Here is a 27,939-nt window from a genome sequence, read left to right on the forward strand (position 1 = left end):
GCAGATAATTTTTGCGATGTGTTTCAAACACTGGAAAAGGCTAATGTACACGTGCCTTGCTTTGGTACTTTAAGCATGTTTGTGTGGGCACGGGTTATGCGGCAGAAAAATGTCAAGTGAGTCCGGGAGTACAACGGTACTTAGGAATGGTTCGCTTGACCCGATGTTAGTTTCCTCAAGGATCACAATGACTCTTGCTTAGAGACTTGTTGCTCTTGTGGTTAGTGGTAACTGATTTAAATTTTGTACTCGCTGTGATATATTGCTTTATTATTGTTGCTTGCTTTTTCCACAGGTACACTTGCACTTATAGCGGTTCATGTTGTTTAATTGTAACTTGTTTAACTACATGCTCTTATGGTTCTTCCCTTTGGCACTTACTTTGGTTGTTCACAATGTGTGCTTCATGTTTTGGCTACTCGCAATGTTTTTGTGGCTATCTTGTTGTTATGATCAGTGACCTATGCACTTTGTAAAGCTCTCTCTTGGAAGTCGCTTTGGATAAAAGCGTCTGCTAAATGAATAAATGTAAGTGAGTAAGCTCTCATTTGGTCCTTTTGCACTGTAAGACAGTAAAACCCTTCATGGTTACTGCATATATTAGGGGAACTGTGAATGTTTGTGACTGGCCACTGGTGCTAAGTCTGTCATCAACCGTCACCTACTATTTTTAAACATGTGAATAGAGGATGTGCACACAACTGTACCTCTAAGTGAGTGAATCAACACTGAATAATGTCACGTTCCAGAGCCCAGGGACAAACTTGCAGGTCTTACCCCCTTACCTCTTATTTACCTTGATTCATACATACATTTATTTGCTATTAGACTTTTGACTACATTTACATTTACATTTATTCATTTAGCAGACGCTTTTATCCAAAGCGACTTCCAAGAGAGAGCTTTACAAAGTGCATAGGTCACTGATCATAACAACAAGATAGCCAAAAAACATCGCGAAATATGAAGCACACATTGTGAACAACCAAAGTAAGTGCCAAAGGGAAGAACCATAAGAGCATGTAGTTAAACAAGTTACAATTAAACAACATGAACAGCTATAAGTGCAAGTGTACCTGTGGAAAAAAGCAAGCAACAGTAATAAAACAATATATCACAGCGAGACTAGCATTTTATTTCATAATTTGTTAACACATTTAATAGTTAGTCACTTATAAATAGATTGAGAAGCTATTACAGCTATAACACAACCATTATGGTTAAGTTGGTGGTTTCACAATGCATTTGTTTAGAGATAATTAAACAAGAGGTTCATAGATAGAAAATTAAACAACAAAGAAAAAAGAAAGGACCCAAATATGTTAGGTTTAACCGTTTCGATAATTAATCAATTAATTAATTGATTGTACGATTATGTTATCAACAATAAGGTGTGATCACACTTGAGTAGTGACAAGTGTGATATTTGTCTAGCTCTGTGTAGGAAAGAGCGGGGAACAAGTGGGAGAAGCAGACACGTACAGTATAAGATGTCTGCGGGGTAAAGAATGCGTCACTGGATTAGTGCCTGAGAATCTGCTCCAGCCTCTCTTCCACTGTGCCACATACTAGACGTCTCCAAAAGGGTATTTGGTTAACCTCCCTTCCCAAAGCCCTCCGCATGATACAGCTCAACCTTGTCTCTCTACCGGGATGAATAGCGAAAAGAGAGCCTCTGTTTTTCTGTTCTTCTTGGTCCATTTCTTCTTGGGTAGGTATTTTTTATTTATTTTGGTGTCCTTTTATGTGATGGTTAGGAGTTAATGCCTGACAGTATTATCTTGTCACTATAACATTAATCCTATCACCCCATGTCTTACCCCATCTCGTTATGTGAGTGTAGTATCTATAAGTAAGTAGGACGGTACTTACTGTATTTGCTTGTGTGGTATTGATACTGTATAGACATTATATATGGCCCCTAAGGACTGTACACACTCTTCTCTTTACAGTATCTGTCCTATTGGCAAGTGAGTTCAATAATTACTGAATCAATATCGTAGTAAAATATAGTTATACTTAAAATATGACATTGGTACAATATATATGATATGACTAATTTTGTTTATCATCAGGGCAATTAGACTTTGCACCTTATTTTTTTGATAATGGACCTAGCAGTTCGAATGGCAACATGGCTTTGTTCAGCATCTCGGAGGATACACCAATTGGTTAGTATATTTTTATTCAGAGATTTGTAATTCAAAGATTATGTTTAAATGCTTTGTACACCAAGTTTACATATGAAAAGTAATATCGGCACTGAGCATATTATTATTGTAATGCCTTCCAGATTGGGACGTACAGTAAGAAAACAAAGGAGAGCAGTCAAACAGCCATAGACTCCTTCACATACTGTTAAATATTTTGTCACTAAATAGTCAATACACATCTATACAAGGTTATTCTTGACTACTGTAGATATAGCGGGTTTAGTGAAAACTCTAAATTGACTCAGAATTGATGGAAACCTTGGGTTTACGGTTTCAAAGAGCCAATTCAGCGTTTCTCTGAGTCAGTTACTACGGCAACATACTCCATGAAGTTAAACTGCTCGCCAGGAGGTTTTACTCAACTAACCCTGAGTTTGTCCTACTCTTTAACTGAAACCTGCTATCTGAATGTGTCAGATATGGTGTGTCTTTTTCTTGAAGAAACAGTTAATTTGGAAACACAAATACTGCAGAAATCCCTGTCAGGAGATAGACATGTGATAAGACCCTGATTGGCTGTTTATCATTCCCTGATGAATATAATTGAGCATTACCGTTTTTATCAACAATCAATCTAGCTCTATCATTTATCTGAACAATATTCTCAGCCATATCCAGTGCTTGACATAAAAAATGTTGCTCACCAGCCACTGTGGCTAGTGGTTTTCCAAAGTTACTAGCCACTCAGTAATTTCATTAGCCACAAGTTTGTTGTTGGGAAATTAAGTTTTATTTGATTAAAGTTGACTACGGTTTGCTACAATTTACTTGAATGACTAGTTTTCAAAAAACCTTGGAGTGAGATTTGGTGGGGCTGTCACAGTTTTACAGTGAACCTGGCTCCACCCATGCAGGGTTTAGATCTCGGCACAAGGCAACACAGAAGACTAGTAGAGGCAAAAATATATTTTATTATTTAGTAAAAACAAGTATCTCCGGCCCCCCTCAGCCAAATTAGCAACCGGTCCGTCAAAACCCTCCCTCTCCCATTCCACCCCGTGACAGGGCCAACCAAAATGTTGCTGCGCAACCCAGCCCCGAAACGAGATTTCACGGGTGTTCCGTGTTCGTGTGTTGTGAGCGTGTTGCTTCACTCTGTGTATTTGCGCCTCGTTCATTACTCGTTACAACGTTAGCAGAACTACTTTTATATTTCATCTTCAGTTACTGCTAATTGCGTTTGGTGCCTGCTGGTTTGCACCTAAATAAATGTAAAAAAAAATATAATGCACGCACACACAATTAAATGTTGAGTAAGTGGACCACTCAGGATGTCAATTTTTTCACTCGGTCAGCACTCAAGTTCTTTTGATGCTGCGGTCGGTGGTATTGCCTTTTTCATAAATATTAGTTAATTTCAGGGGTTTTCCTGGGTCAAAATGGATCTTCGGTGCTCCAAAATATATATATATATGTATATATATATATATGTATTTATTCCCAGGTGTTTTGCACCCGCGGAAACTAAACCTATATTTTGGAACACCTGTTCCGAAATATAGGTTCAGTGTAGACCTAGAGATAAGAGTTGGAGTTTAGCTAGTATTTATATAAGTTTTATTACAGTCGTTATTTAATCTTTTATATATAGTAGCCCAATCGTTTTTGATAGTTGTTATTTAGATAGTGTAGATTAGCTTGTGAATTTTTAGCGTAAGAATAGTTTAATATTATATGTAGTTTAATAAATCGTTTTCGATTAGTGTTTTTAGTGTCATTTATTGTAGATATTTTATTGTATATTGTAGTTAGATTAGTTTTAGCGTTAGTTACAGATAGATAGAGATAGCTAGAGCTAGGTTTGTACAGTACGGTAGCTGACCAAGACCAACAATCAGGTGAGACTACACTGGTGTATGTAGTTGTACATGTAAATGTTAAGTATTTACGGTTGATGTGGATATGAAAGATAAAAGGTATGAATAGGATTTTTCTTACTATAGTTAACTATTTGGTAAGGTCAGGTTCCCAATGCTAATGTGACAGTTATAACCTCGGAGCTAACGGCTACGCAATTGCGCAAGCGAATGAACAAGCTAGAGCTAGCGAGCTGGGTGTCAACGTTAGAGCTAACGTACTGATCAGCCTTACGTTACTGGCGGTAGCCTTCAAATACACAACATCATGATACCCGATAAACGAATATTTATGTGACAATGGCACCATTAATCTACACCAAGCATATCCTTTTGTATGAAACAACTTAGCTAATGTAATATTGCACATATTTTCATCCTATTTCCCCTAAAGCAATAGAGTTAGGCTACTTAAAGACACCTTACACTCATAAAGTATGTTCTAAATGGCATAAATGCTGCCAATTAATAATTGACGTAACAACTTATTGTAGCTAAATGGTCAGTAGCCTAGCCTATCGATTAAGGTAGGCCACTCTGAAGCATGTAGCTACACTGCCTGCTTCATTTGATCTTGATAGGCTAGGCATTCTGTAGCAAATAATAACAATCAACCCACCTTTTATTAATTAAAACTTCAGCATAACAATGCACCTAAAATACAAACCTGAGCAAAGGCAGCAATCGCTATCGAATCAACAGACAATTTAGCTAGAAGGGGAAGAATGGGGTCAGATGGCTGAGTGGTTAGGGAATCGGGCTAGCAATCAGAAGGTTGCCGGATCGATTCCCGGCTGTGCAAATTATGTTGTGTCCTTGGGCAAGGCACTTCACCCTACTTGCCTCGGGGAGAATGTCCCTGTACTTACTGTAAGTCGCTCTGGATAAGAGCGTCTGCTAAACGACTAAATGTAAATTTAAATGTAAGAATACAAACAACGAAAATCACCAGTTAACTTGATTTAAATTTGCAAGAACTATAGACTTATACAATAACAGGCTTAAATGAACTGACAACATAAGTTATACGACTTACAGTTCTCAAGGACGCACACACGCAATCTCAACTGCGGTGTGAAGCACGTGTCTGTGCAATTCTCCGACATGCACTCTAACAATCACTGCTGATAGACGGCCTAAAATTTTGTACAGCCTGATTTCTGATACCGGTCCGTGGCGACAGAAATTTAGCCATAGAGGAAACACTGCACTATATATTCCAGTTTAAGAATACCAATGGAGGCTGTGTTGGAAATCGTAAATCAAACTTTTGTCAGCATTTTGAGTGGAAATTTAATTTGCATTTTCTACAGGTGTATTTGTGCACGTCGGGCTGGCACTCGCAGCGGAATGACAGTTTACTGGCCGCTCTGTCCATTCGCGCACCTCACAGTTACGTATTGATCAGACAAGAAGACACACTTATCAACTCGATTACTATTGATAAAAACAGAACGAGGGTTCGGCTGTAGCCTACTTGAAACATACTATTGAGAACATATTCGCTGACATGCATTGCACGTGTGATGAACACAGCTTTTTTTATTTTCTTCATCGCAGACTTTTTTTTTGCCTTTGGCGCTCGGGATTTGTCTTTGGCGCTCGGGAAAATGGCTTTGGCGCGCGCCAAAATGTTCTCTATGCAGGAAAAACCCTGCATATTCGGTCATTCAGTCATTAATATTTCTAATTCCAATCAGGAGAAATAGGCGGTTGCCATGATTAATAGTGTTATCTGTGTTCCATTAACGAGGGCTTTTTATATCCTCATGCACGACCTTTACTGAGGGTTAATTAGACTCAAGAGTCAACTGAACTAATTATTACCACCTGTTCTGAAACATTCAACTCTGAGTTTGACTGCTCAGTCAGTCAATCCAGAGTTGTGGTTTGAACTCAGTATGTTAACCCTACTTTGTGAAATAACACCAGACTGTATGCATGTCAATTATCAAAACAATATACTCAACACTTTCTCGTGTGCTACAGGAACACATGTATATGTTCTGAATGGTACAGACCCAGAGGGGGATGAAGTACAATATGGGCTGGATTTTGAAAAGGGCTCTACAGAATACTTCAAAGTGGACCCTAAGTCAGGATATGTGACCCTAATCGAGGAACTAGATAGAGAGGTGAGTACAAAACAGTGCAGACTGAGGATGTGTGTAACAGCAATGTAATCATGTGTCGTATGGTTTGCCTAAACACCTTTTGGGGGGGATGGTTTCAGGAACAAGATGAACTTTCATTGTTTGTCTGCATAACTGATGGTCGGAATAAGGTAAGCTTTATTGACAAACAGAATATATTGTCCACAAAAGGCTAAATATTGTCTGAGATTAGTTAATTTGTCATCTTCTCTTCTACAGGTTATTGAGACAATAAGGGTGTTTGTCACTGACTCGAATGATGAGCGACCAGAGTTCCAAAATATGCCATTTGTCATTGCTATCCCAGAGGTTTGTGTTAAATCTTCTTGTGACAGCTTTGCTTCACCACAGTATGTTTTTGAATATATTATTGAATTAACCTTGGAATGACCTTGAATGTTAATGTCATCTATAGGACACTCTCCCTGGAAGTAGCATATACAAAGTGCAGGCAGTGGATAAGGACATGGGTTCAGGAGGCAGTGTGTCCTACTACTTACAGGTGACAATCATGGCTATTACAGTCACACTGTTCACAGGCTTGCTGTAACTTTTGGTTGGTATTTAGATATGTGTGTCTATCAAGCATAAAAAAGCTGTGTGAAGAAAATGATTAATTGACAGTGCATTTAGCTACATTTACATTTAGTCATTTAGCAGACGCTCTTATCCAGAGCGACTTACAGTAAGTACAGGGACATTCTCCCAGAGGCAAGTAGGGTGAAGTGCCTTGCCCAAGGACACAACGTCAGTTGGCATGACCGGGAATCGAACTGGCAACCTTTGGATTACTAGCCCGATTCCCTCACCGCTCAGCCACCTGACACACAGCTAGCTGTGCATATTTAATTTACACATCAGCAAGGTAATGAAGGCTTAGTCAGAGCTTAGGTTGGCAAATGTACACATGACAACTGGGAACATACATGCTATCCATTTAGTAATAGACACCTAAAACCTCACAAACAAGCAAACTCCAGCAATATGAAGGACAGTTTTGCTAAATAAATGTGCTGTTGTTATTGCAATTACTTAAATGCAGGGAAGGTTATGTTGAGAAACACTGACATATTTTCTGAAATAAGATTCACATCCTGATAGCAACCAATACATCTAAAGGTTTGACAGTAATATGAAATAAATCCAATATCTGTAGGCGTCGCAGGACTGTAATAAAGGTAATTAAGGTCGGACTGGCACTAATGATTGGATGGCATTAGGACCGAATGCAATGATTGGACAGGCTATATATCTGTCTGTAGGTAATCCCAGCATTAGTCAGGCAGCGTGTTCATATTTGGAGGATTGGCTATTAAGAGAGGGTGGGATATTTTGGTTTGAATCCTTTCAAACTGAAGCAAAAATTGCTTGGTTAGCAAAATGGACCTATTCTGCCTTTAATTAGGATTCCTCCGTCAGGAGGAATCTATTTTAATTGTTGGTACTATTATTAGGGTTCCTCCGGTAGGAGGGAACCTATTGTTTTTGTAAGTATTCTCATTAGGGTTCCTCCGGTAGGAGGAAACATTGTTTTTGTTAGTATTCTTATTAAAAATGTTCCTCTTCTCCGCTAAATGGCTCAATAGCTCAAAAAGTCCTCGACACGATTTTTTCAAATTTGGCCCAATGATACAACAGGTCACTCACTACTCCCAGACGGCTAGTGGCCCACGTACGCCCATAGGTGGCGCTATAAGCGACGCCCAAAGTCTAAGTGATATCCCCAGCGCCCCATTACTCCAAAATGCCTGAAAATTGGTATACTTGCCTTATTTCTCATTGGGAACAAAAAAGCCTCAAGGACCCATAAGGTCCGCCATGATGGATTTTCCTGTACGGCAACATTTTGCAAAGACCTTCAAAGTCGATCACCTCTTAAAAAAAGGTCAAATTGACTTGAATTTTTTTACAGATAAGTATCATTGATGTATTTAAAAATGTTACTTCAGACAGTTGAATCAAATACAAAATGGCTGAAAGAAGTGTATCTATGTAAATTTCCACATTGCCTCAATTTCTTTGTGTCAATAAATCAAATATAATTTTGACTGATGGTTTTTCAAACCTAATAGGCTTTAAGGTGACACCCCCCCCCCCCCCCCCCCCCCGAAGTACCCTGCAAAGTTTCACCTTGATATGTGAAAATATGACTGAAATACAGCTGTTTAAGCTTGGTCCAAATTTGACAATGCTTGCCATTGGAGAAATGTCTTTTTTTATCCAGTTATTGAACATGGCAAAGTCCAGATTTGGGAATGGCTCAATTGAGATGTTGTGCTGGTAAACTAAGGGTTGTTGATTCAAAACCAGTCAAAGGCAAAAAAAAAATTGACAGAACGGTTTCTAGTCTTCCGGTCAATCCTCCGATTGTAAAACATAGCAATGAGTGTTTATTTGAGCCCATTACAACACTCCAAACACTGTTTAGCGAGACTGTTTAAAACAAAGCCAGGTTCACCACGTAGCTAGCTACTTGTAGTCTACACATGGTAGTGTCAGATTCACAATCAAGTTAGCTCAAATGAAGTATATTGATTGTTCAGGTGGATCCCTTGCCTGTTGTGCAAATTCATTTCAGTTACCTAAGCCAGGACACATCGTGTCCTGGCGATGTGTCCTGGTGCAAAACACTAAACATATGAATGAATATGTTTAGTGTTTTGCACCTCCCTGCCACAGTTAATTCCATGTTTGTATAACATGCATGGCGAATAAAACGAATTCTGATTCTAAAGCACTTCGAGTAAGATATTCTTTACAGCAGCAACCCAGTCATTCCGTTGTCCTGTTTTTATGTCCCATATATAAATAGGACTAAATTACAGCTGTTTGATCTTTAACCAAATCTGACAATGCTTGCCATTGGAGAAATGTCTTATTTTCTGATACAAAAAATGAACAAGTAAATGTCTAAGTCTCTGAATGGCTTAGTAGGATGAGATGCGGTGCTGATGTGCGACAGGTGGTGGGTTCTAATCCAGTCAGAGGTATAAACATATGAGAGAAATTACAGTTTCAAGTCTTCTGGTTAATCCCAGTGTAACTATCTATGTCAATTTTACAACATTTTGCCATTTTGAAGGAGGAATCCGCCATTGTCAAGTCTGTTTCATTGGTTCTACACGGTTGGCAACATATCTATGTTGTTTCAGAGTTCGCCCACCACCAAGTTCACCATTGACGGCCACAGTGGGGTCCTTCGAATCAAACCCGGAGAGACCCTGGACTATGAGACCACGCCAACACACTTTATGACTGTGGTCGCCAAGGTGAGTCGGGGATATCATTCCTCTCCCTGGTTCAGTTGGCGAGGGGGGGGGGGGGAGGGGGGTGGCAGGGGGCAAGTCCTAGGCCTAAATGATTAATTACATGAAGGGCCTGCAAACAGATGCTTTTGAAAAAAGTTTTGTAATCTGCATGCAGAAGTAGCACTTATGTTTGTGGTCCTTCTACATCTGTAATAATAGTGACAGGTGCTGGTATTTTGGTCCTCAAGTTGGTCATGGTAATTTTATAATTTTTTACTAATTTTGAAAGTCCTTATTGTAAGCTTTCAAATTGTGTCATTTATTGTTGAAAATAGACAAAAAAGATATGCTACCTTAAACTAACATGAACTTTTCACACTTTTTAATGGGTGGAAACACTAGTAGATTAACTCCACCTACAACCACTCCCCCACTAGACTACCTGTCATTATCAGCCTGTGGGGTTGTCAGCTAACCCTCAAGAAACAAACTTGCATAGCTGACTTGTTAAAATGTCTAAATGTTGGTAATTTACTTTCATCACAAACGTAAGTTCCATAAAATGTGGTAATTGTAGCTTAGGCTTTAAAGCCTAATATGTTAAGGGAAAATGTGTATTTTATGTGTAATATGTGTTTTCAAGCCAACAGTCAGCCAACATTTTGCACAATTGTAATGTGATTCTTGACAGACAAAATATATAAACTCTTCATAAATTATCAAAGAAATTACACCAAGAACAAAAGTGCTTTTCAAAGAGAATAAAACAGCAGTGGCGATGTAGTGCCCTGTAAATTAAGTACATTTGAAATAAGACTTGTTCTGAGGTGCTGCGAACTTTGGTAGAAGACGGCATATGATGTTTTGTGCCTCATCAGAACAGAATTCTCCAATCTTCCCCAAAATATATTTATGCCTAACCATGTCCAGTCTACGGAAGCGTATTGCATTCATACAAAAATAAGAATAATTCTTCTCTGGAGAAAAATCTTGCAATTCTAACTGCATATCACAGAATTAGGGGGAAATATCTCTGAATTATGAGATACATATCACAGAATTATGAGAAAATATCTCTGAATTATGAGATACATATCTCTGAATTATGAGATACATATCACTGAATGACGAGAAAATATCTCAGAATTATGACAACATACATGAACGTCAAAAATGGGCAGTTTGTTTCCCCATTTTGCATTTGTTTAGAACTAACCGACATAACTTTAGTTATATGACATAGGCACAGTAGTTAAACTGCTGACATGCACCTATATTATGGACCTTTTTCACAGCTTCTGTCACAGATAATACACACATCAATATTATGCGTACAGAGATTTTCAGGACCCTCAGGGCCCCATGTACTAAAGCTTTTGTGCCCACTTCAGGCGTATTTGTTTCGCAACGTGCGCGTAAAAGCATGGTGAGCAGGGCATGACATTAGCACCCGCCCACCCGCCAAATGCGGGTAGAATTCGGCTGTGTAAAGCAGTCAGTCTTACTAGCCACTTTGGCAGGTGGACTTCTATATATCTCAATATATATATTTGTTAATGTAGCAGGGCTGCCAACTCTCACGCATTTCAACCAATTCACACGCTCTCATGCCACACATTGTATTTCTCACGCTGAGAAGGAAACGACCAAGTAGTTCTGCTAATGTTGTAACGAGTAATGAACGAGGCGCAAATACACAGAGTGAAACGACGCGCGAACACGGAACACCCGTGAAATCTCGTTTCGGGGCTGGGTTGCGCAGTAACATTTTGGTTGGCCCTGTTGCGGGGTGGAACGGGAGAGGGAGGGTTTCGACGCACCGGTTGCTAATCAGGCTGAGGGGGGCTACAGATAATTGTTTTTACTAAATAATAAAATATATTTTTGGACGTCGGCCTCTACTAGTCTTCTGTGTTGCCTTGTGCCGAGATCTAAACCCTGCACCCCCCCACCAAATCTCACTCCAAGGTTTTTTGAAAAGTTTGCAACCCTGTTGTATAGGCTAGTCTTCTCAAAAACACATCTAAAATAATAAAATCATTGCAGGGTTTTCAAGCCTCACGCATTGACCGTGAGACACACGCATTTCATTCTCACTTTCACATATACACAAACATACAATATGCACAGTAAATTACAGTAAATTGTAGCAAACCGTAGTCAACTTTAATCAAATAAAACGTAATTTCCCAACAACAAAATTGTGGAAAATGTTTTATGTCAAGCGCTGATGGTGAGGTATGTACAAACATGCCGCACTGAGCTAAAAGCGCAGACAGCCTGTTGCGGGAACTGAAAATGGCAAATTGCGCTTTTCTGTGTCATGCATATGCATTCACGGGAGGGTCAAAGTGAAAGTGGGAGTTTCCCATAAAGAGATGGGAGGGGATGCGTAAAGTGCCCCTAATTATGTATTCCGTGGTATGTACAAAAACCGCACATGAAAGCGTGCCTCTACTTTGCGATGAAAATTCTGCGCCTCATAAAAGCAGGTGTAAACCAGGAGGCGGGTTTCCTCGCCAGTGTTTCCTCTAGGATTTTGTTTTGCAGTGGGGGCAGGTTTGTCTGGAAAATATAGTCTTTTGAGCTATATCGGCTCGAGAATTACATGGATTATACAAATAGTATGATTTAAAAAGACCAAAAAGGTAGAGGAGAACAGCCTTTAAGAGAGAAAGCGATTCCCCATTGATTTGTCACATCAGAATTTTGATTTGGGGCACGAAAGTCTTGAAATTTGAGTGAGAATGTCGCCCGGTAGATCGCATAGTATTAGGCGGCAGCCATGTCTTCACTTCATGTCACAAAGTTCATAATTTTACTGCGGTGTGAAGCGTGTGTCCGTGCTATTCTCCGACATGCACTCTAAAGGCAGAAATATGCTTCTGCGTCTCCGTTTACGGATGGGCGGGCGCACGGATACACACGGAAACGGACGGATAGACTTTGTTTATGGTTCTCCGTAGGCTGTGGGTGCTGAAAACAATTCACCGCCAGAAAAGTAGGTGGCGCAACGGTTATTTGTAAGTCGTCGTCGAGTGTTTATTTACCTAGGTTATCAAGAAGTCGGAGCAAATTTACAAATTAGCCGTTTCATCAATAAAATACGAACATTTTCAGCAACTACACTGCCCATTTCTCGTCACATTTTTATTCAGATGCTGATTTACATGTACTGTTTAGCTGAAATATGAATTGTAAAAATTTATAGCAATGACGGTCAAAGGATTCTGTTCGTCCTGTTTATAACGGCAACCCCGCCCCTGATGCAAGCGGTTCTTAATACTGACCAATCACAGCCAAGGGGGTCTCCGTAGCTCTCCGTAGCTCTCCGTAGCTCTCCGTAGCTCTCCGAAGCTCTCCGAAATTACGACGGAAAGTAAAGGCCGAATTAAGCCCGAATTATACTTCTCCGACTCCGTTACGGACAGACGGACGGAGTCGGACGGATTGGTTGAATTTATAGTACTCCGAGGGCTTTGGGTGCTGAAAACAATTGACCGCCAGAAGAGGAGGTGGCACAACGGTTTTTTGTAAGACGTCGTCGAGTGTTTATTTACCTAGGTTATCGAGAAGTCGGAGCAAATTTACAAATTAGCCGTTTCATCAATAAAATAAGCACATTTTCAGCAACTACACTGCCCATTTCTCGTCCCATTTTAATTCAGATGCTGATTTACATGTACTGTTTAGCTGAAATATGAATTGTGAAAACTTATAGCAATTGCAGTCAAAGGATTCGGTTCGTCTTGTTGGTCACGGAAACCCCGCCCCTGACGCAAGCGGTTCTTAATACGAACCAATCACAGCCAAGGGGTATCCGTAAAATGACAGACGGATAGTCAGGAAAATCAGGATGTGCACGTAGAGCTCTCCGAGGGGCTCGGAGAGGGCGTTCCCTGTGTCCGTGAAAACGGAGTAGTATAAATCGGCCTTTAGAAAATTCAGGAGGTGCACGTCAAGGTGTCCGAGGCTGTCCGAGGGCTGACGGAGAGCTCGTAGAGGGCGTTCCACGGAGATGAGGGCGTTCCCATGTGTCCGTTTTTCGAAAAACGCAGAAGCATATATCAAGAAGCCTTTACAATCACTGCTGATAGACGGCCTAAAAATTTTTACAGCCGTATTTCTGATACCGTGGCGGCAGAAATATAGCCGTGGCGGGCCGCCACGCTATACTCAACATAGAGGAAACACTGTTCCTCGCATATGCCTCCTGGTGAAATAGCAGCAGTAATCCGAGCAAGACGAAGACATAGGCCAAGGAGACGAGCTGAAAGGATTTTTGCCACAAGGATCACACTTTTTCAGTTGAGTGAACACAAAATCATTACGTGTTACAGATTAAGCAGCCATGCAGTATTACAATTACTGGAATTTGTAATTTCGGTCCAGATGGAATTTTTTTGTGTCAATGTGGAATTCCGAACTTGTATAATATTAAAATTCGGTATTACCTCATGAACAAGCACATAATTTTTATTATCACAAAATCTTTGTTTTTGCTGTTTTGACTTTGGTGGCTGATCCATGGTAGAAAGAGAGAAGAAGGCCCATTCAATTGCGCGTTTAAATGCTCGCAATTTACGGTAGAGTGGGCGGAGAAAGGTAGCCTGGCTCTCCCCTCCTACGTACTTCCGCTCAATTTTGATTTTGCTTCTGTACTAGGTCTGGCCATGAGGTAAGTAGGGTAGGGTAAGGTTTGAAAAACCTTACCCCTATAGGGAGTCAGGTGGCTGAGCGGTGAGGGAGTCGGACTAGTAATCCGAAGGTTGCCAGTTCGATTCCCGGTCATGCCAACTGACGTTGTGTCCTTGGGCAAGGCACTTCACCCTACTTGCCTCGGGGGAATGTCCCTGTACTTACTGTAAGTCGCTCTGGATAAGAGCGTCTGCTAAATGACTAAATGTAAATGTAAGTAAGTCAGATGTCTCCGGTTAATTTTCTACCGGCCAATCAGCGAACAGAGGGAATGGCTGTTGTGCGCTAGTTTGTGTTGTAGTTCCATAATGGCGGTGGAGAAAGATGCGAGCGAAGCCATTCGGTCCGTTGTGGCAACGCTGCCGAATATCCATAAGCTAAAGCCAGAGCAAGAACAAGTTTTGCTGAGTTTTGTTGGTGGCGATGATGTTGTGGCCCTCCTCCCCACGGGGTTCGGGAACAGTTTGATTTTGCAGCTACGGCAGCTAGCTCGGTTAGAGTAGTGGTGAAAGAATTGGCTAAGGCGAACGCTAGCAATTGGTTATGGCAGATCAGAGTGGCTCTGGGCAGATCCAATAGTTTTAAACTTCAACAAAGTACCCGCCTACAAGGAAGTCAATGCTTGTCAATGGAGCGAGGCCAGACTCTCTGTACAAATGAAATGTATGAGAGTCTGGTTAGGACCAGGCTAGGAGAAAGGCCCTGCTTACCCGCTGAATTGCAGGTTTGGTAAATATGACGTAAACTGAAGTATCACAGCATGCGCTATCTGCAGGTTGGCCATGGCGCTAATAACGCTATGTTTGCAAATATGCGTACATAAGGGCCTCAGTGCATCAGTAAATAACCAACCCGATAGATCTTCAGTTCATAATGGCAACCAATAAAAACATTTTCTTCTTCTTGCGTTTTCGCCTCAGGATGGGGGTGGGAAGATAAAAGACAAGCACCAGGTGATGACTTCCACAGCCACTATCACCATCAACGTGATTGATGCCCAAGATACATCGCCAACCTTTATTGGCACCCCTTACTTTGGATATGTCTATGAAGTCTCGGTTCCTGTAAGTGCTGGACAACACAATCCTTCTACTCTATATATGATAACAATCATATGAAATTCCATGTATGTCAATTTAAATACTTGATTATCATAAATGTCTGCTGTGTGCTTGCAGGGCACTGAGATATTAATTGTGTATGCCAAAGATGGAGATCAAGGCAATCCTAGACCTATTCATTATTCCATTGTTAATGGTAAGCAATGTCATAATTTCTATGGAGCTGTTTGTGCAAATGCAGAACACATGAAATTATACTGTGTACATATTGAAGGGCCAAACTAGAGATACATCAATATAATTCCTGAATATAGAAATGTAAGTCTAAATATAGAAATGTTGTTCCTGAGTATATAGCTGGAACTATACAGTATACTATACTATATATATATATATATATATATATATATTTACATTTCACAGGGAATGGCCAAGCTAGAGAAATGGTTTATAATCGTATAAAAAGTTAGGGTTTCATAAATGCTGAAGCATGTGACAGGAGACTGTGTGTCTGAATGGCAAGTGGCAGCACACACCAAACTATGCTCACACAACTTCTCAACTAGGCAGTTTGGAAACCATTAAGAGCTATCACACATGAGTTAAACAAATTAATGACTTAATCATGCAATGATTAATGACTGCAAATGGTAGGCTAATCCATTTATTAATAAAATAAGATAGGCATAATAAAAGGAGATGACGGCATGGGCGGGGATGTAATGATCATTGGATTCACATAGCGTAACCGATCATTCTTGAAAGCTTATAATTTATCATAATTAGACACACGGACAGACTACAGGGCTCCGTGACTCCTCGATTCAGCCGGGCAACCTTCATTGTCTCCACTCGTACATGAGCAAGTCTCCCTTTTCTAATTTCTGCCTAACATTATAGTCGCCCACTCAGTGAAATGTCTTACAATAGCATTTCTGAAATAATTAGTAAAAATTGGTAAATTAGCATTCTAACCCTAACCCTTACTTATCTGGCTACAACATAGAACTATGCCCATATTTTGTACAAAGTGTGTGAACGTAACAATAAGATAAAATAATTGTATTATTATCAGAATGGAATGTTGGATTTGAGTAAGCTTAAAATGTGTCGATTGTGGGAGGCATGTTTTTGGGCTACTTCTAAACCTCATGTGGCCGCCGCATTTCTGCCTTGGCGTGACTTGCACTGGGAGAGAGGGAAACAGCATGAATGGGGATAGTGTGCGGGCAGATGTGTCTTTATATAGGGTGAAATGGAATAAGAAATGCAATACAAAATGGCTGAAAGGGGTGTATTTATGTAAATGTACACATTACCTCAATATCTTTGTGTCAATAAATCAAATATAATTTTGACTGATGGTTTTTCAAACCTTATTGGCTTCAAGATGACACAATGTACATTTTTATAATATTTTGCCATTTTGAGGAGGAACCCGCATCGCTGCTTGCAGCTATATTTATTATTATTATTATTCATACAGCTCTATATGGGTAGTTTTGCCATTCATAGATTAAAAAGAAGAAAAACTGACCAGCTTTGAAATAACATGTTAAAACATATAATAAACTTATAACCACTTTTCACAAAACATTAAATAGCAAAACAAATGGTAAAGTATGTACACTAATACCATAATGACAAATTAAAACCAACGTAAATCTGCCCTAAATGCCGCCCAATTGCATATATTTAGAAAAAGGCTAAATCGTGATGTGCCCTACTAATCTAGCATCATTTTCTCTCTCGATCTTGAATCACTAGCCTTGCATTTATTTTCTTGTCTTTGCCATCACGCTTCCATGCAATATTACCTTAATGCTAGACATGTATAATAAGTCAGACTTACCAAGAAGTTTTTCACTGCACTGAACAAAACCTTGCAAGTTAGTAGCAAATTGGTAAATTTCACCTGTCATTAAAAAGGTTAGAACTTTACAGCTAGATGTTATCTGATTGGCTTGGACTACTCAAACCTGAGATGATAGGTTACTTACAAAAACTTTAAAAACTGGCAGGTTAACAAAATGAATGAAGATATTTGTTAATTTGCATAGTTCTGTTTGTAGCTATTGTGACTGCAGGATGAACAATTAATTTTTTAGGTACTGATGGTGTGTTTGCTGTGAACGACACAAGTGGCTGCATAACTCTTCTTGCTTATCCAGTCCAGTTGAGAAATGAACTGTATGAAATCCAAATCAAGGTACGTCTTAAAAGGTACAATAGGTACGATTTTTTAAATAAACAATTACAATGTTTTGTCACGTATAAACATGTTGTGTAAGCTAATGAGGCCCTCAGAGTTTTGTACCACAGACAGCTACGTGCCACTGGAATATTAATTTTAAACTTTAGGAGCGGACCGATATTTCCAACCAATTTGGTACCAGTAATCCCCAGTAAACACTGTCAATCAAAATTGAGCTGGAAGAATGTTCAGACGGGAATTGGGGGTACTATTTGTCATTTAATATATATATTTTTGTTGTTACCAATTGTAGCTGTTTGTGTGTGTGTCTGTCTTGTCTGTCGGATATGTCTCTTGTAAACAAAGGCCTCGGAGCTGGGACCAAACAATGAGCTGTTGGACCACACCATCACTGTGGTGACAGTTCGAGTGGTGGACCTAAACAACCACCCTCCGACCTTCTACGGGGAGAACGGGGCACAGAACAAGTTTGAGGTCACCATGTATGAACATCCCCCATCTGGAGAGATCCTAAGGGGCTTGAAGATCACAGTCAATGACTCGGATCAGGTAGAGAAGGACCATGCCACCATTCCTGACTGTGTACTCAATCTCTAAAACACAATACTGCACAGTGGGGGTCCTAGCACATTTGGCGCCCCGGGCAAGGTTTTGTTAAACCTAGCTCACTACAAATATTGAACAAAGTTTTCTTGTGATCCCATAAACGAAGGCTACTGTTGAAAGCTACATATTAGCTTTGCAACTCATGCGACACACCTGCGGTACCCCATAGTGATGTGTCGTTCATGAACGATTCAATGACTCCGGAGTAACGAGTACTCACAAAGAGTGATTCGTTCATTTTCTCATGGCCGCGCATCGGGACTGTTGCATCGGCTCTGTTGAAAAAACAGAAATGATTCGTTCTGTGTCTTCGGGTACGAGAGATAAACGAATCTTTAACCTGAAAAGACGGTTGGCAGAGGAACTAATCTTTTACCCGAAGACACGGTCGGCCGAGGAACGAATCTTTAACCTGAAGACTCAGACGGCAGAGGAACGAATCTTTTACCCGAAGGAGGTGAACGATACTTTTGTTCGGGTACGAGTCTTTGGCTCATTTTACACGTGACCTGCATAGGCTCAGTACTGGTAGAAGAAACCGAAACCAAGATTAACCACGACTGTGTCTTCGGATCCGAGTCTTTGGATAATTTTTCACTTGATCTGAATACATACGCTCCGAAAAGAAAACAGAAAGGATTTGTTTTCGTCATTCACTTTTGCGTGACTGCTAGGTTTAGCAGTAAGACGTGAATGATATTCGTTCTTTGATTACAGGTTACATCAGTCTTTAATTTGATTGATTACAGGTTTTGTTTATTTAGGGAATTTTCTTAACTTTACTTACAGTTCAGTGCAGTGTAATTGTGTGGCGTGATAATTGAATGCTAGTGTGATAATAATCATTTCAAATCATACCAAGTGTCATGATGCTTTGTATTTAATCCCCCCCCCCCCCCCCCCGAACGAATAGGTCTATATCGTGATATATACTATTACAGTCCGTGCTTCAGAATTATACTGTGATATACATTTTAAGCCACTACATTTATCGAATGCAAACATCCCCATAATGTCTGTCTTCAATAATTTTACAAATGTTAATCCTGTAAGAAGTGAAATATGGTATTGCATTTACACAAAAATATTCCCTAACTTCCTTTGTTATTTGATTATTTTTTCGATTAGGGAGCTAATGCGAAGTTCAAACTGAGGCTGGTGGGCCCAGGCAGAGTACTGAGAGTGGTTCCTCAGACAGTACTAAATGAAGCGCAAGTCACCATCATAGTGGAAGACAGTGCTGCCATCGACTATGAAAAAGGCTCAATCCTAACTTTCAAGGTAATTTAGCTATTGTTAGCTAAATTGTTTCATGCAGTCCTCCTGGTTCTCTTGATTAGTGCACAGTGCCCGTGATGCAGTCTGTGATTAAGATGTTGGTAAGACACACACAGATTCCTAGATCTATAGATAGATGAAGTAGGTGAGTAAGATGTCAGTGACACAGATTTCTGGAATCATAGATGGATAGTGCAGTGCCTATGATGCTACATTTCTCAGATCCCAATTAAAATTCTCGAAAGTACCTGGTCAACCTCCACATCATCTAGTCACAAATAAAATCATAAAAAGCATAAAAGCAATTTCTCCTATTTCTTTTACAAATTGCCAATGCTTTGGTACATTCATGCAACAAATGATATAGCCTACAGTTTGCTGTTTCGTACATTATCAATTGCTTATGTGATGATCAAATGTATTATAATGGTTTTCTGTTAAATTGTCTAACCCCCACAAACATCTAGACATTTAGTTGATTACATAAGTCATTACATGCACAATGGTTGAGCGAGTTGGCATAATTATAGGCCTAATTCACCATACAGCGCTACATGTACAGTTTTGCCTAAAGGGAGTTTGCTATGTTTACATTAACATTTGTATTATTTTCCTTTGTGCTATGCAATGCTGTAACATAGTCTTGTATTTTCTGTATCGCATTCCCAACAACTGACAGAGGAGGCTAAATTCGTAAGAACATTGTTCCTGTCGTAGGCTTTACCTGTTTGCGGATCACTATATCAATACCTCAAGAAACAGACCAAGGAGGCTAAAGTGGTAGGAATAGCGTTCTTATTCTATAGCCGCTGCGGCTCATTTTGACACCGACCAAGGAGCAGGCCCGAATGATCAAGTTACAGACCCTGTGCAGTGCCCGTGATGCAGCCGGTGAAAATGTTGCTAAGTTGATTCGGTGGCACACATACACACACACACGGAGATTCCTGGAATTACAGATAGTGCAGTGCCCATGCCCAAGTTTTTGCATCAGTAAACGCATTCATTCAGTCAAGACAATCACGTATTAGATTGAGCATTTATTTTTTACATGATATGGACATGTAGGTTTGACTTTGGCGGAGTGGATGATCTAAGGGAAGCACTCCCTGCCTCTTCAATGCAACACATACATATATGACATATGAGGCAGGGAGCAATAGAGATATAATCCCCCTGATGGATAGAACATACAGACAGCACGGGGGAGAAGGGGATGGTTGAGGGTGGCAGCAACATGATCATACAACAAATGGGCTGAGTGTGTGCGTGTGTGTGCGTATCCGTGCGGCCTTTTAATGCCGTCTTAATGGACGTGGTCCAATGGGCTTGTGCTGGCTAACACAGGTGTGGTAATGAGCGGATGACACGCGCTGCCCGATTGCCCTGCCTGAAATAGCTGCGCTTATGTAACAAAATTCACTGATCTATATTGAATAAAGTATCCATTGTATATTGTCTTTCTGTTAGCTGACCAGCAGTTCATTAAAAAAGAAAACCCTTTTGGAAAGAAGCTGATTCAATGCTATACCAGCAGTCAGCATTGCTCACCTGGCCGTATCGACGCTGTAAAAGTGAATTAGCTTCTATATCACAATATACCCCAAAAACGTAGTTTTGAATTGTCAAATGAAAAGGTTGTCAGGCAAGTCCTTGTTTGATGATGCCTAAAGCAATGAAAATCAAATCCCTGTTGTCTAACTACTGTACAGGCTAAACCGTTAAAACCCTACAAAGTAACAATTGTAGCTAATAACCTTCCAGCTAAACATACTGAAATAAAGTATCCACTTTAAATATTGTATTTCTCTTAGTTAGCCAGCCAGTATTTCATCCATAAAGGAAACCCTGCTCATCTGGCCTTTGCAAAATTTTGTGTAGTCCCACTTGTCTGTTACAGATCCTGTTATCGATCTCTGCTTGTCCTACCTTGACTGCCCGTGATTAAACAACCCCTCTGTGGTCCCTTTTAGAGTCTGTTCTCGAACAGCATTGCAGTAAAATAGTCTGCATCGCATAGACATAAATAATATTATTCCTGTTGTATCCTGTTGTATGTTTTTGGCTCGCCATATCCTTTCGGCTTGCGAGATCAGTGGCTACAGTGCTTAGTGCAGCTAAGTCGGTCAGCCAACTCAGGGCCTCATGTATAACGCTTTTGCGCCCACTTCAGGGGTATTTGTTTCGCAAATTGCGCGTAAAAGCATGGCGAGGTATGTATGTGGGAGGGGGATGCGTAAAGTGCGCCTAATTATGTATTCCGCGGTATGTACAAAACAGCCTGTGAAAGCGCACCTGTATTTTGCGGTGAAAATTCTCCGCCTGTTAAAAGCAGGCGTAAACCAGAATGTGCATATGCCTCCTGGTAAAATGGCAGCCGTTAACCCAAGCAAGACAAAGACATAGGCCAAAGGATTTTTGCCACAAGGATCACACTTTTTTAGTTGAGTGAACACTAAATCATTACGCGTTACAGATTAGGCAGCCATACAATATTACAGTTACTGGAAGAAATCAAAGATTACATCGAATCTCCGACTCAGCGTTCACATTCCATTCCAGCAGTTGTTAAACTACATTACAAATATTGGCATCAGGATCATTTCAAACATTCATCGCTGTTTTGACTTTGGTGGCTGATAGAGAGAAGGAGGCCCATTCAATTGCGCGTTTAAATGCTCGCAATGTACGGTATAGTAGGCGGAGAAAGGCGTTGATTACCCGATGACCTGCAGGTTTCGTAAATATGACGTTAACTGAAGTATCACAGCGTGCGCAATCTGCGGGTTGGCCATGGCGCTAATAACGCTACGTTTGCGAATGTACGTACATGAGGCCCACAGTGGCTGAAAGAGGTCCATCTCAAAACTGACAAATTTATTTTTTGAGATGTTGAAGCGCTTATCCAAACAACAAACTGCACTCCTTGGGTTCTGAAATGGACACTTGTAAAATTACATTAAATATTAAACCACACACAGACAGACATTCCTTGCATTGTTGGATAGATAGGCCTAAAAAGTGCTCTTAGTAGTACCTAGATCTAGCTAGCGAAATCCTAACGTAAACAATGTGAATCTGATAGCAGATAACCAGGCTAAATAGCCTCAATTTCAAACCTTTACGTAATAGCATGCCCCATCCAATTTCTTAAAATACGTTTATATATTTAAAACCATTTCTGTAAAGAAACTCACCTTGAAGTAGCAAATTTCCAGTTGAAATCCAATGCGTAGCGTTACAAGACGGTTGAACCCCTGCAAAATCTCTTCTGAAACCCCAGTTTCAGCGATGCGTTGAAATGGGCATGTGCAAGGTGGGGCAGACTGAGGGGCAGGTTTGCTACGGAAGAATTGTAATATTCTGTGATGAATTGTCTTTGGAAATGAAACTCTTAAGAGTCGCTTACCTTTTGGTCACATTTAACAATTTTGTATTACAAAATTATTGGAGCACACATTTGCATTGTGTGTCACAGCTTTGGTGTGCTGTACAAAGAATGTTTGCTTAATCATGTTACACATCACACATTGATTGCTTTTGTACATGTTTATAGTAAAGAATGAAAGACTAAATTATATTCCAAATTCAGTCTTTTACTTATTAAAGCTATGTTCCTGCATATGAGAAAATTGATGACCAATGACATGCTGGGGCTGAGCTGCACATGAATTACATACATTGTCTACATTTATACGTGCTGGGTGCAACATTTAATATTGTGTGTGATTGAAATTCATGTAGACTATGGCTACATTACAAAAGTGTCAGAACTGAGAGCAGTCCAGTGAGATCTCCATCTCTGGATAAACCATATTGCACTCGAGATCCGTTGTCCTGCGACCAAAGAGCGGCTTAACGGCAACTTAACCCATGATACCAAAATTAATGTATCCAGCCGACCAAGGTACAACGTCACGGCAACGTTGTCCACGGGACCAAAAATAACAGTATCCAACCGACCAAGGTACGACGTCGCGGCAACGTTGTCCACGGGACCAAAAATAACGTAACCAGCCGACCAAGGTACGACGTCGCGGCAACGTTGTCCACGGGACCAAAAATAACGTAACCAGCCGACCAAGGTACGACGTCGCGGCAACGTTGCCCATGGGTCTAAAAATAACGTAACCAACCGACCAAGGTACGAAGTCGTGGCAACGTTGTCCATGGGACCAACTGGCAACATTCCCTTTATAACGTTGCTACGACGTTGCTACGACGTTGCCACGACGTTGCCAGAAGGTAACGTCGCGGGTTACCAACTGAGCACATAATGGCAACGTTGCCGCAACATCATGTGTTAGCTGGGTAGAAGCTGAACTGAATGTTCCATTCTGTCCCTGCAGCTGCTAGCGGTTGAGATCGACACACCAGAGAGGTTCAGTGCAACAGCTGACATTGTGATCAACCTTCTAGACACAAATGACAACATCCCTAAATTCATATCCAAGTATTACATTGCCAGGATCCCTGAAAACTCCCCTGGGGGCTCCAATGTTGTGTCTGTGACGGTGGGTGAATATGCTTTAAAATCAGCTTCCAATTGGTCAAATACGTGATTACATATTACATATTACCCACAGTCCTCCAATAAAGGCATGTTTATGGGCAAGTTTCATTAGAAGCAGAGTGGAGAGGAGACAGACAAATAGAGCTTTTTAGTCATGTTCCTGTTTGTTATGAAAAAATTGTTTAGCACTCCTGGAGATTGATTGGTTTTAAGGATGAGTTGTCACACGTATTGTACTGTAGGGTGTCATTCAATTTGTCCAATACTTTTTTGTAGTAGCTATCTAAGTAATTAGACCCTGTGTGGATAAGGGTAAACGTTCCTCTGAGATAATCCCATTGACCGTTACCCATATTTGGGAATGCTCTATGGGGCAGTCTTTTAGTAGACAGTCCTTGCTGGTGTAAAATCCTCCTTACATTGTAAACTGGATGAGCTTGCAATATTTCTAGGTTATCCTTAGGAAGTAACAATCAACTTAATGGATGGTCCCTGAATGACCCTTGCTCAGAACGGTTGTCTTAAAAAATACCGCAATTGTGACACTACGATCACATACTCACTAATGAACGTAATCATTTGTTATATAATTTGTCAATGTTTACGATATAAAAAACAAATAACTGAACATGGTTAGCATGTGGGTTAGGGTTTAAGCAGAATGTTGACTCAACTCATCTGCTTTGCTTTTCAGGCATCAGATCCAGACTCAGGCCTTTGGGGGGAAGTCAAATACTCAATTCATGGATCAGGATCTGATCTGTGAGTATACCATGCCTACATGTATATTCTATAGTGACATTCTTAATCAATGAACATGCTAAAATGTCCTCTGATTAATTCCATGACCTATAAAAAATACTTCTGAAGACGTGAGACAGCACTATTCAAGATTCACATATCCAATGTTGTCTCAGAGAGGCACATAAAAGCATTATGGAACCTCAGTCTTTGTTGGGAAGAAGAGAGCCAAGATTCAGTAATGTCGTAGCTGCTTTCTGTAGGATGGCAGCAAGATTCTGTCTAATCTCCTAATTGGATTTGAAGGGAAAAAATAGACTGCCGTGTCTGGCTTTCCAATTATGTGACAGCTGGAGGTACGGAGATTGGAGACAGTTGGGGGTGGGTGCAAATGTATTCTTGCCTCGGCACAGGCAGGGAGTGAGATCACGAACGTGTGAAAATTAACAGATTCCAGAAAGTTGATAATTTTCACAAAGAAAAAGTGGTATAAAGGGTGGAAACGGCTGAAAATGTGATGTTGTAACACAATTTTAGATCACATGTGGTTACTTGTCTGATTTTGGTCTAGACATTTGTTATGGAATATTTTGTCAGTGCTAGCTTATTGATGTCATCAATGCTTGAAATAGATTTGTTTATATTGTATAATTATAAAACTTTTTTTTAAATAAAAAATTCATACTTTCTCTCTAATATGAATCATAGGTTCCTGATTCATCCATCATCGGGAATCATATACACACAGGCTTGGGCTGCTTTGGATGCAGAGGTCAAGTCAAAATACAACTTTTATGTAAAGGCAGAGGATATTGAGGGGAAATATAGCTTGGCCGAAGTCTTTGTCACTGTCCTAGACCTCAATGACCATTACCCAGAGTTTGATGATAAATTCCTGGAAAAGACCATGATCATTGGTGCACCTGTCAAAATAGAGGTAAAATAGAGGTTTCACTTGTATTATAATTTCTTTGGCCGAATGACACCCCAATTACAATCCCATTGCATGCATGTCTTTTTCCCCATCTTCATATTTTGTTTTGTCTCAAACAGGCTGTGGATGATGATGCAGAGTCACCTAACAATGTCATAGAGTACTCCATTATGAAAGCAGACCCAGACAACATATTTGACATCAACTCAGAAACAGGCGAGATTAAGCTCAAGCCATATATCAAGTCCATGGCGATTGTCCAGAACATCACCAAGCAGAAGGATTGCAAATGGTCTCTCTTGGTCCAGGCCAGAGATGGAGGATCTCCGTCTTTCAGCACAACAACTGTGGTGAACATTGACATCACTGAGGCCGTAAGTACCCATAGCAATGCCATAGTTAGCTAGCAGCTCTAGACCTGCCATGCCTGTAAGGAACACACCTACGTTGTTCTACATTCTAAGAATGCGCACACAATCATCAAAAATAATGCAGCATGTTCACTGAAAGGCCTGACTGAAACATCATAGCATAGCCATTTCACATCCATCCACCACATTGTTATGTTAACATTGTATTAATTCATCCTACATTCTGTTGTTATACTTGATACTATGTGAGTTGTCTGTGTGTTGTACTGTGCTTTCAGATCAAAGAGAGAGTTATTGCATACTTCTTGGGCCTCAGCAAGCGTCCTGCAACAGTTTTGGGGATTTTTTCATGCATTGTCGGCATCATCATCTTACTAACGATCTGTATATCTACTACCTTGTACTGCAAAGCAGTGAAAAAGTCTCGTATTAACCCTGAGGGCAGTTACATAAAAGTAGTTCGCAGGCACAAACCATGAGAGACCGTCCATTATACCGTGCAGTATATCTCTTTAATATTATACTGTAAATGTCTGAGACATTTGAAATACTTGACTTACATTGATAATTATTTGTATTTATATTAAGAATGATATCTATTTTTCTACTACTGTCTGTAAAAAAGTACTGGAGCACATTATGTACTGTAGAAAGAGCAGAAAATCAGTTTAATACATTTTACTTTTATTTTCTTAAAAAGTGTCAACTATCTATCATACCCAATTCAATACATCAAAATCTTTTTGTTATGTCATCTTTTTAAAACATGTTGGTTTGGATGCATTCATGATAATTGTATTACCAGAGTGAGCTATAGTTTTCATAACAGTTCATTCAAAACATAGATAACAGTTTGTCCATATTGAAACGACGAAAACAGATTAACTGTCTTTACGACAAAGTGACTTGAACTCAGGCTTATTTCGGAGTCACAGTTATCACAGTCCCGTTTTGTCATAGAGAACTGTCCAAATGCAGTGCATTGCCAGAAGCATTCCCAACAACCAGCAGTGTGCATAGTGCTTAGTTTCTCTAATCAATTCGCATCGATTCGGCTGGAGACAATAGATTGTGAAGAGTGTGTGTGGTTGTGTTATGTATGCTTGTAAAGTAGTATTACTAAGCAGTTGTCTTTGCTTGTCATGCTGGCATGCTTTGGTCAAATGATGACTAAATCTTTCCTTTCAGTCCATTGGATGTATTTAAAGTATTATCTTTGTGCTCTTTTACAGACTCAACTCAAGGGGCCTATGGCAGCCTTTTTAATGCAAAGTAGGGACAATCCAATGAAAGCCCTAGGCATGGTCACAGGTATCATTAGCATATTGGTAGGGCTGACTGTTTTCATCTCCACGGCTATGTTCATGCGCAACACAAAGTCGAACAGGATCATACCTGAACGGCGTATCATCAGAAGGAGACCACAAAACCACCAGCCATGGACTTTCAGAATGCCATTCCTCGGCAGCAGTAACCGATCGGAAAAATTCCTTACCAACGATCTGGAGAAAAATTCCAACCAGAACATCAACAGTCCATGTTCACAACCTCCACCCCCCAGGGCCCCCTGCCTGCCCCCTCCCCCCATCAGCAATGCCAGGCCCAGTGAGAGGCCCAGGGCAGTGCCCACAGTTTCTGGAACCGTTTCATCAAAGTGCTCCAAGAAATCAAGCCACAGCAAGGAGAACAATGTCAGCTCAGCCCTGGTCTCAGAGCTCAAGATGAGACTGGAGCAGAAAATTATTGAAAGCAACCAAGGCTATTATTAAATGTATTCTTATAAACACTATCCATTTATCAACATTGTTTTATAACAAGGCACTGTCACATCTGCTCCTTAGTTTGCTTTATAAGACAATTCCTGAATAGACCATGATGAAGACTATGATCAAAGATGGCAAGTTTTTAAATAAGCCTCCAGAAGCCAGTAATCCAAAAATAAGCAGCAGTCACATGTAGGATTTGATTCAACAACACTGGTTTCATGCTGGTTAGGAAGTGAATGACAGGGTGTGTCATTTGATTTGGACAAAACTTGTTTGTGTAACCCTA

General features: G+C 40.3%; 1 protein-coding gene across 1 annotated transcript; it reads left to right on the forward strand.

Moving 5' to 3' along the window:
- Positions 1–1,811: 1,811 nt before the first annotated feature.
- LOC136950683 (cadherin-related family member 1a) lies at positions 1,812–27,656 on the forward strand. Its single transcript, XM_067245124.1, has 18 exons — positions 1,812–1,833; positions 1,953–1,970; positions 2,076–2,171; positions 6,059–6,204; positions 6,303–6,353; positions 6,442–6,531; positions 6,638–6,724; positions 9,375–9,491; positions 15,089–15,232; positions 15,347–15,425; positions 17,338–17,438; positions 17,790–17,993; positions 19,179–19,331; positions 23,678–23,842; positions 24,536–24,603; positions 25,291–25,519; positions 25,636–25,890; positions 27,120–27,656. The coding sequence occupies exons 1-18, from the start codon at positions 1,812–1,814 to the stop codon at positions 27,654–27,656; spliced, it is 2,562 nt and encodes an 853-aa protein (XP_067101225.1).
- Positions 27,657–27,939: the final 283 nt, after the last annotated feature.

Source organism: Osmerus mordax, chromosome 10, assembly GCF_038355195.1.
Source record: "Osmerus mordax isolate fOsmMor3 chromosome 10, fOsmMor3.pri, whole genome shotgun sequence".
NCBI classification, from domain to species: domain Eukaryota; kingdom Metazoa; phylum Chordata; class Actinopteri; order Osmeriformes; family Osmeridae; genus Osmerus; species Osmerus mordax.

Excerpts from the sequence above, each read along its gene's own strand:
- LOC136950683 (XM_067245124.1), top strand. The coding sequence starts at position 1,812 with ATGTCTTACCCCATCTCGTTAT. Across the intron at positions 24,604-25,290 it reads CATGGATCAGGATCTGATCT|GTTCCTGATTCATCCATCAT; the intron begins GTGAGTATACCA and ends TATGAATCATAG. Across the intron at positions 25,520-25,635 it reads GTGCACCTGTCAAAATAGAG|GCTGTGGATGATGATGCAGA; the intron begins GTAAAATAGAGG and ends TGTCTCAAACAG.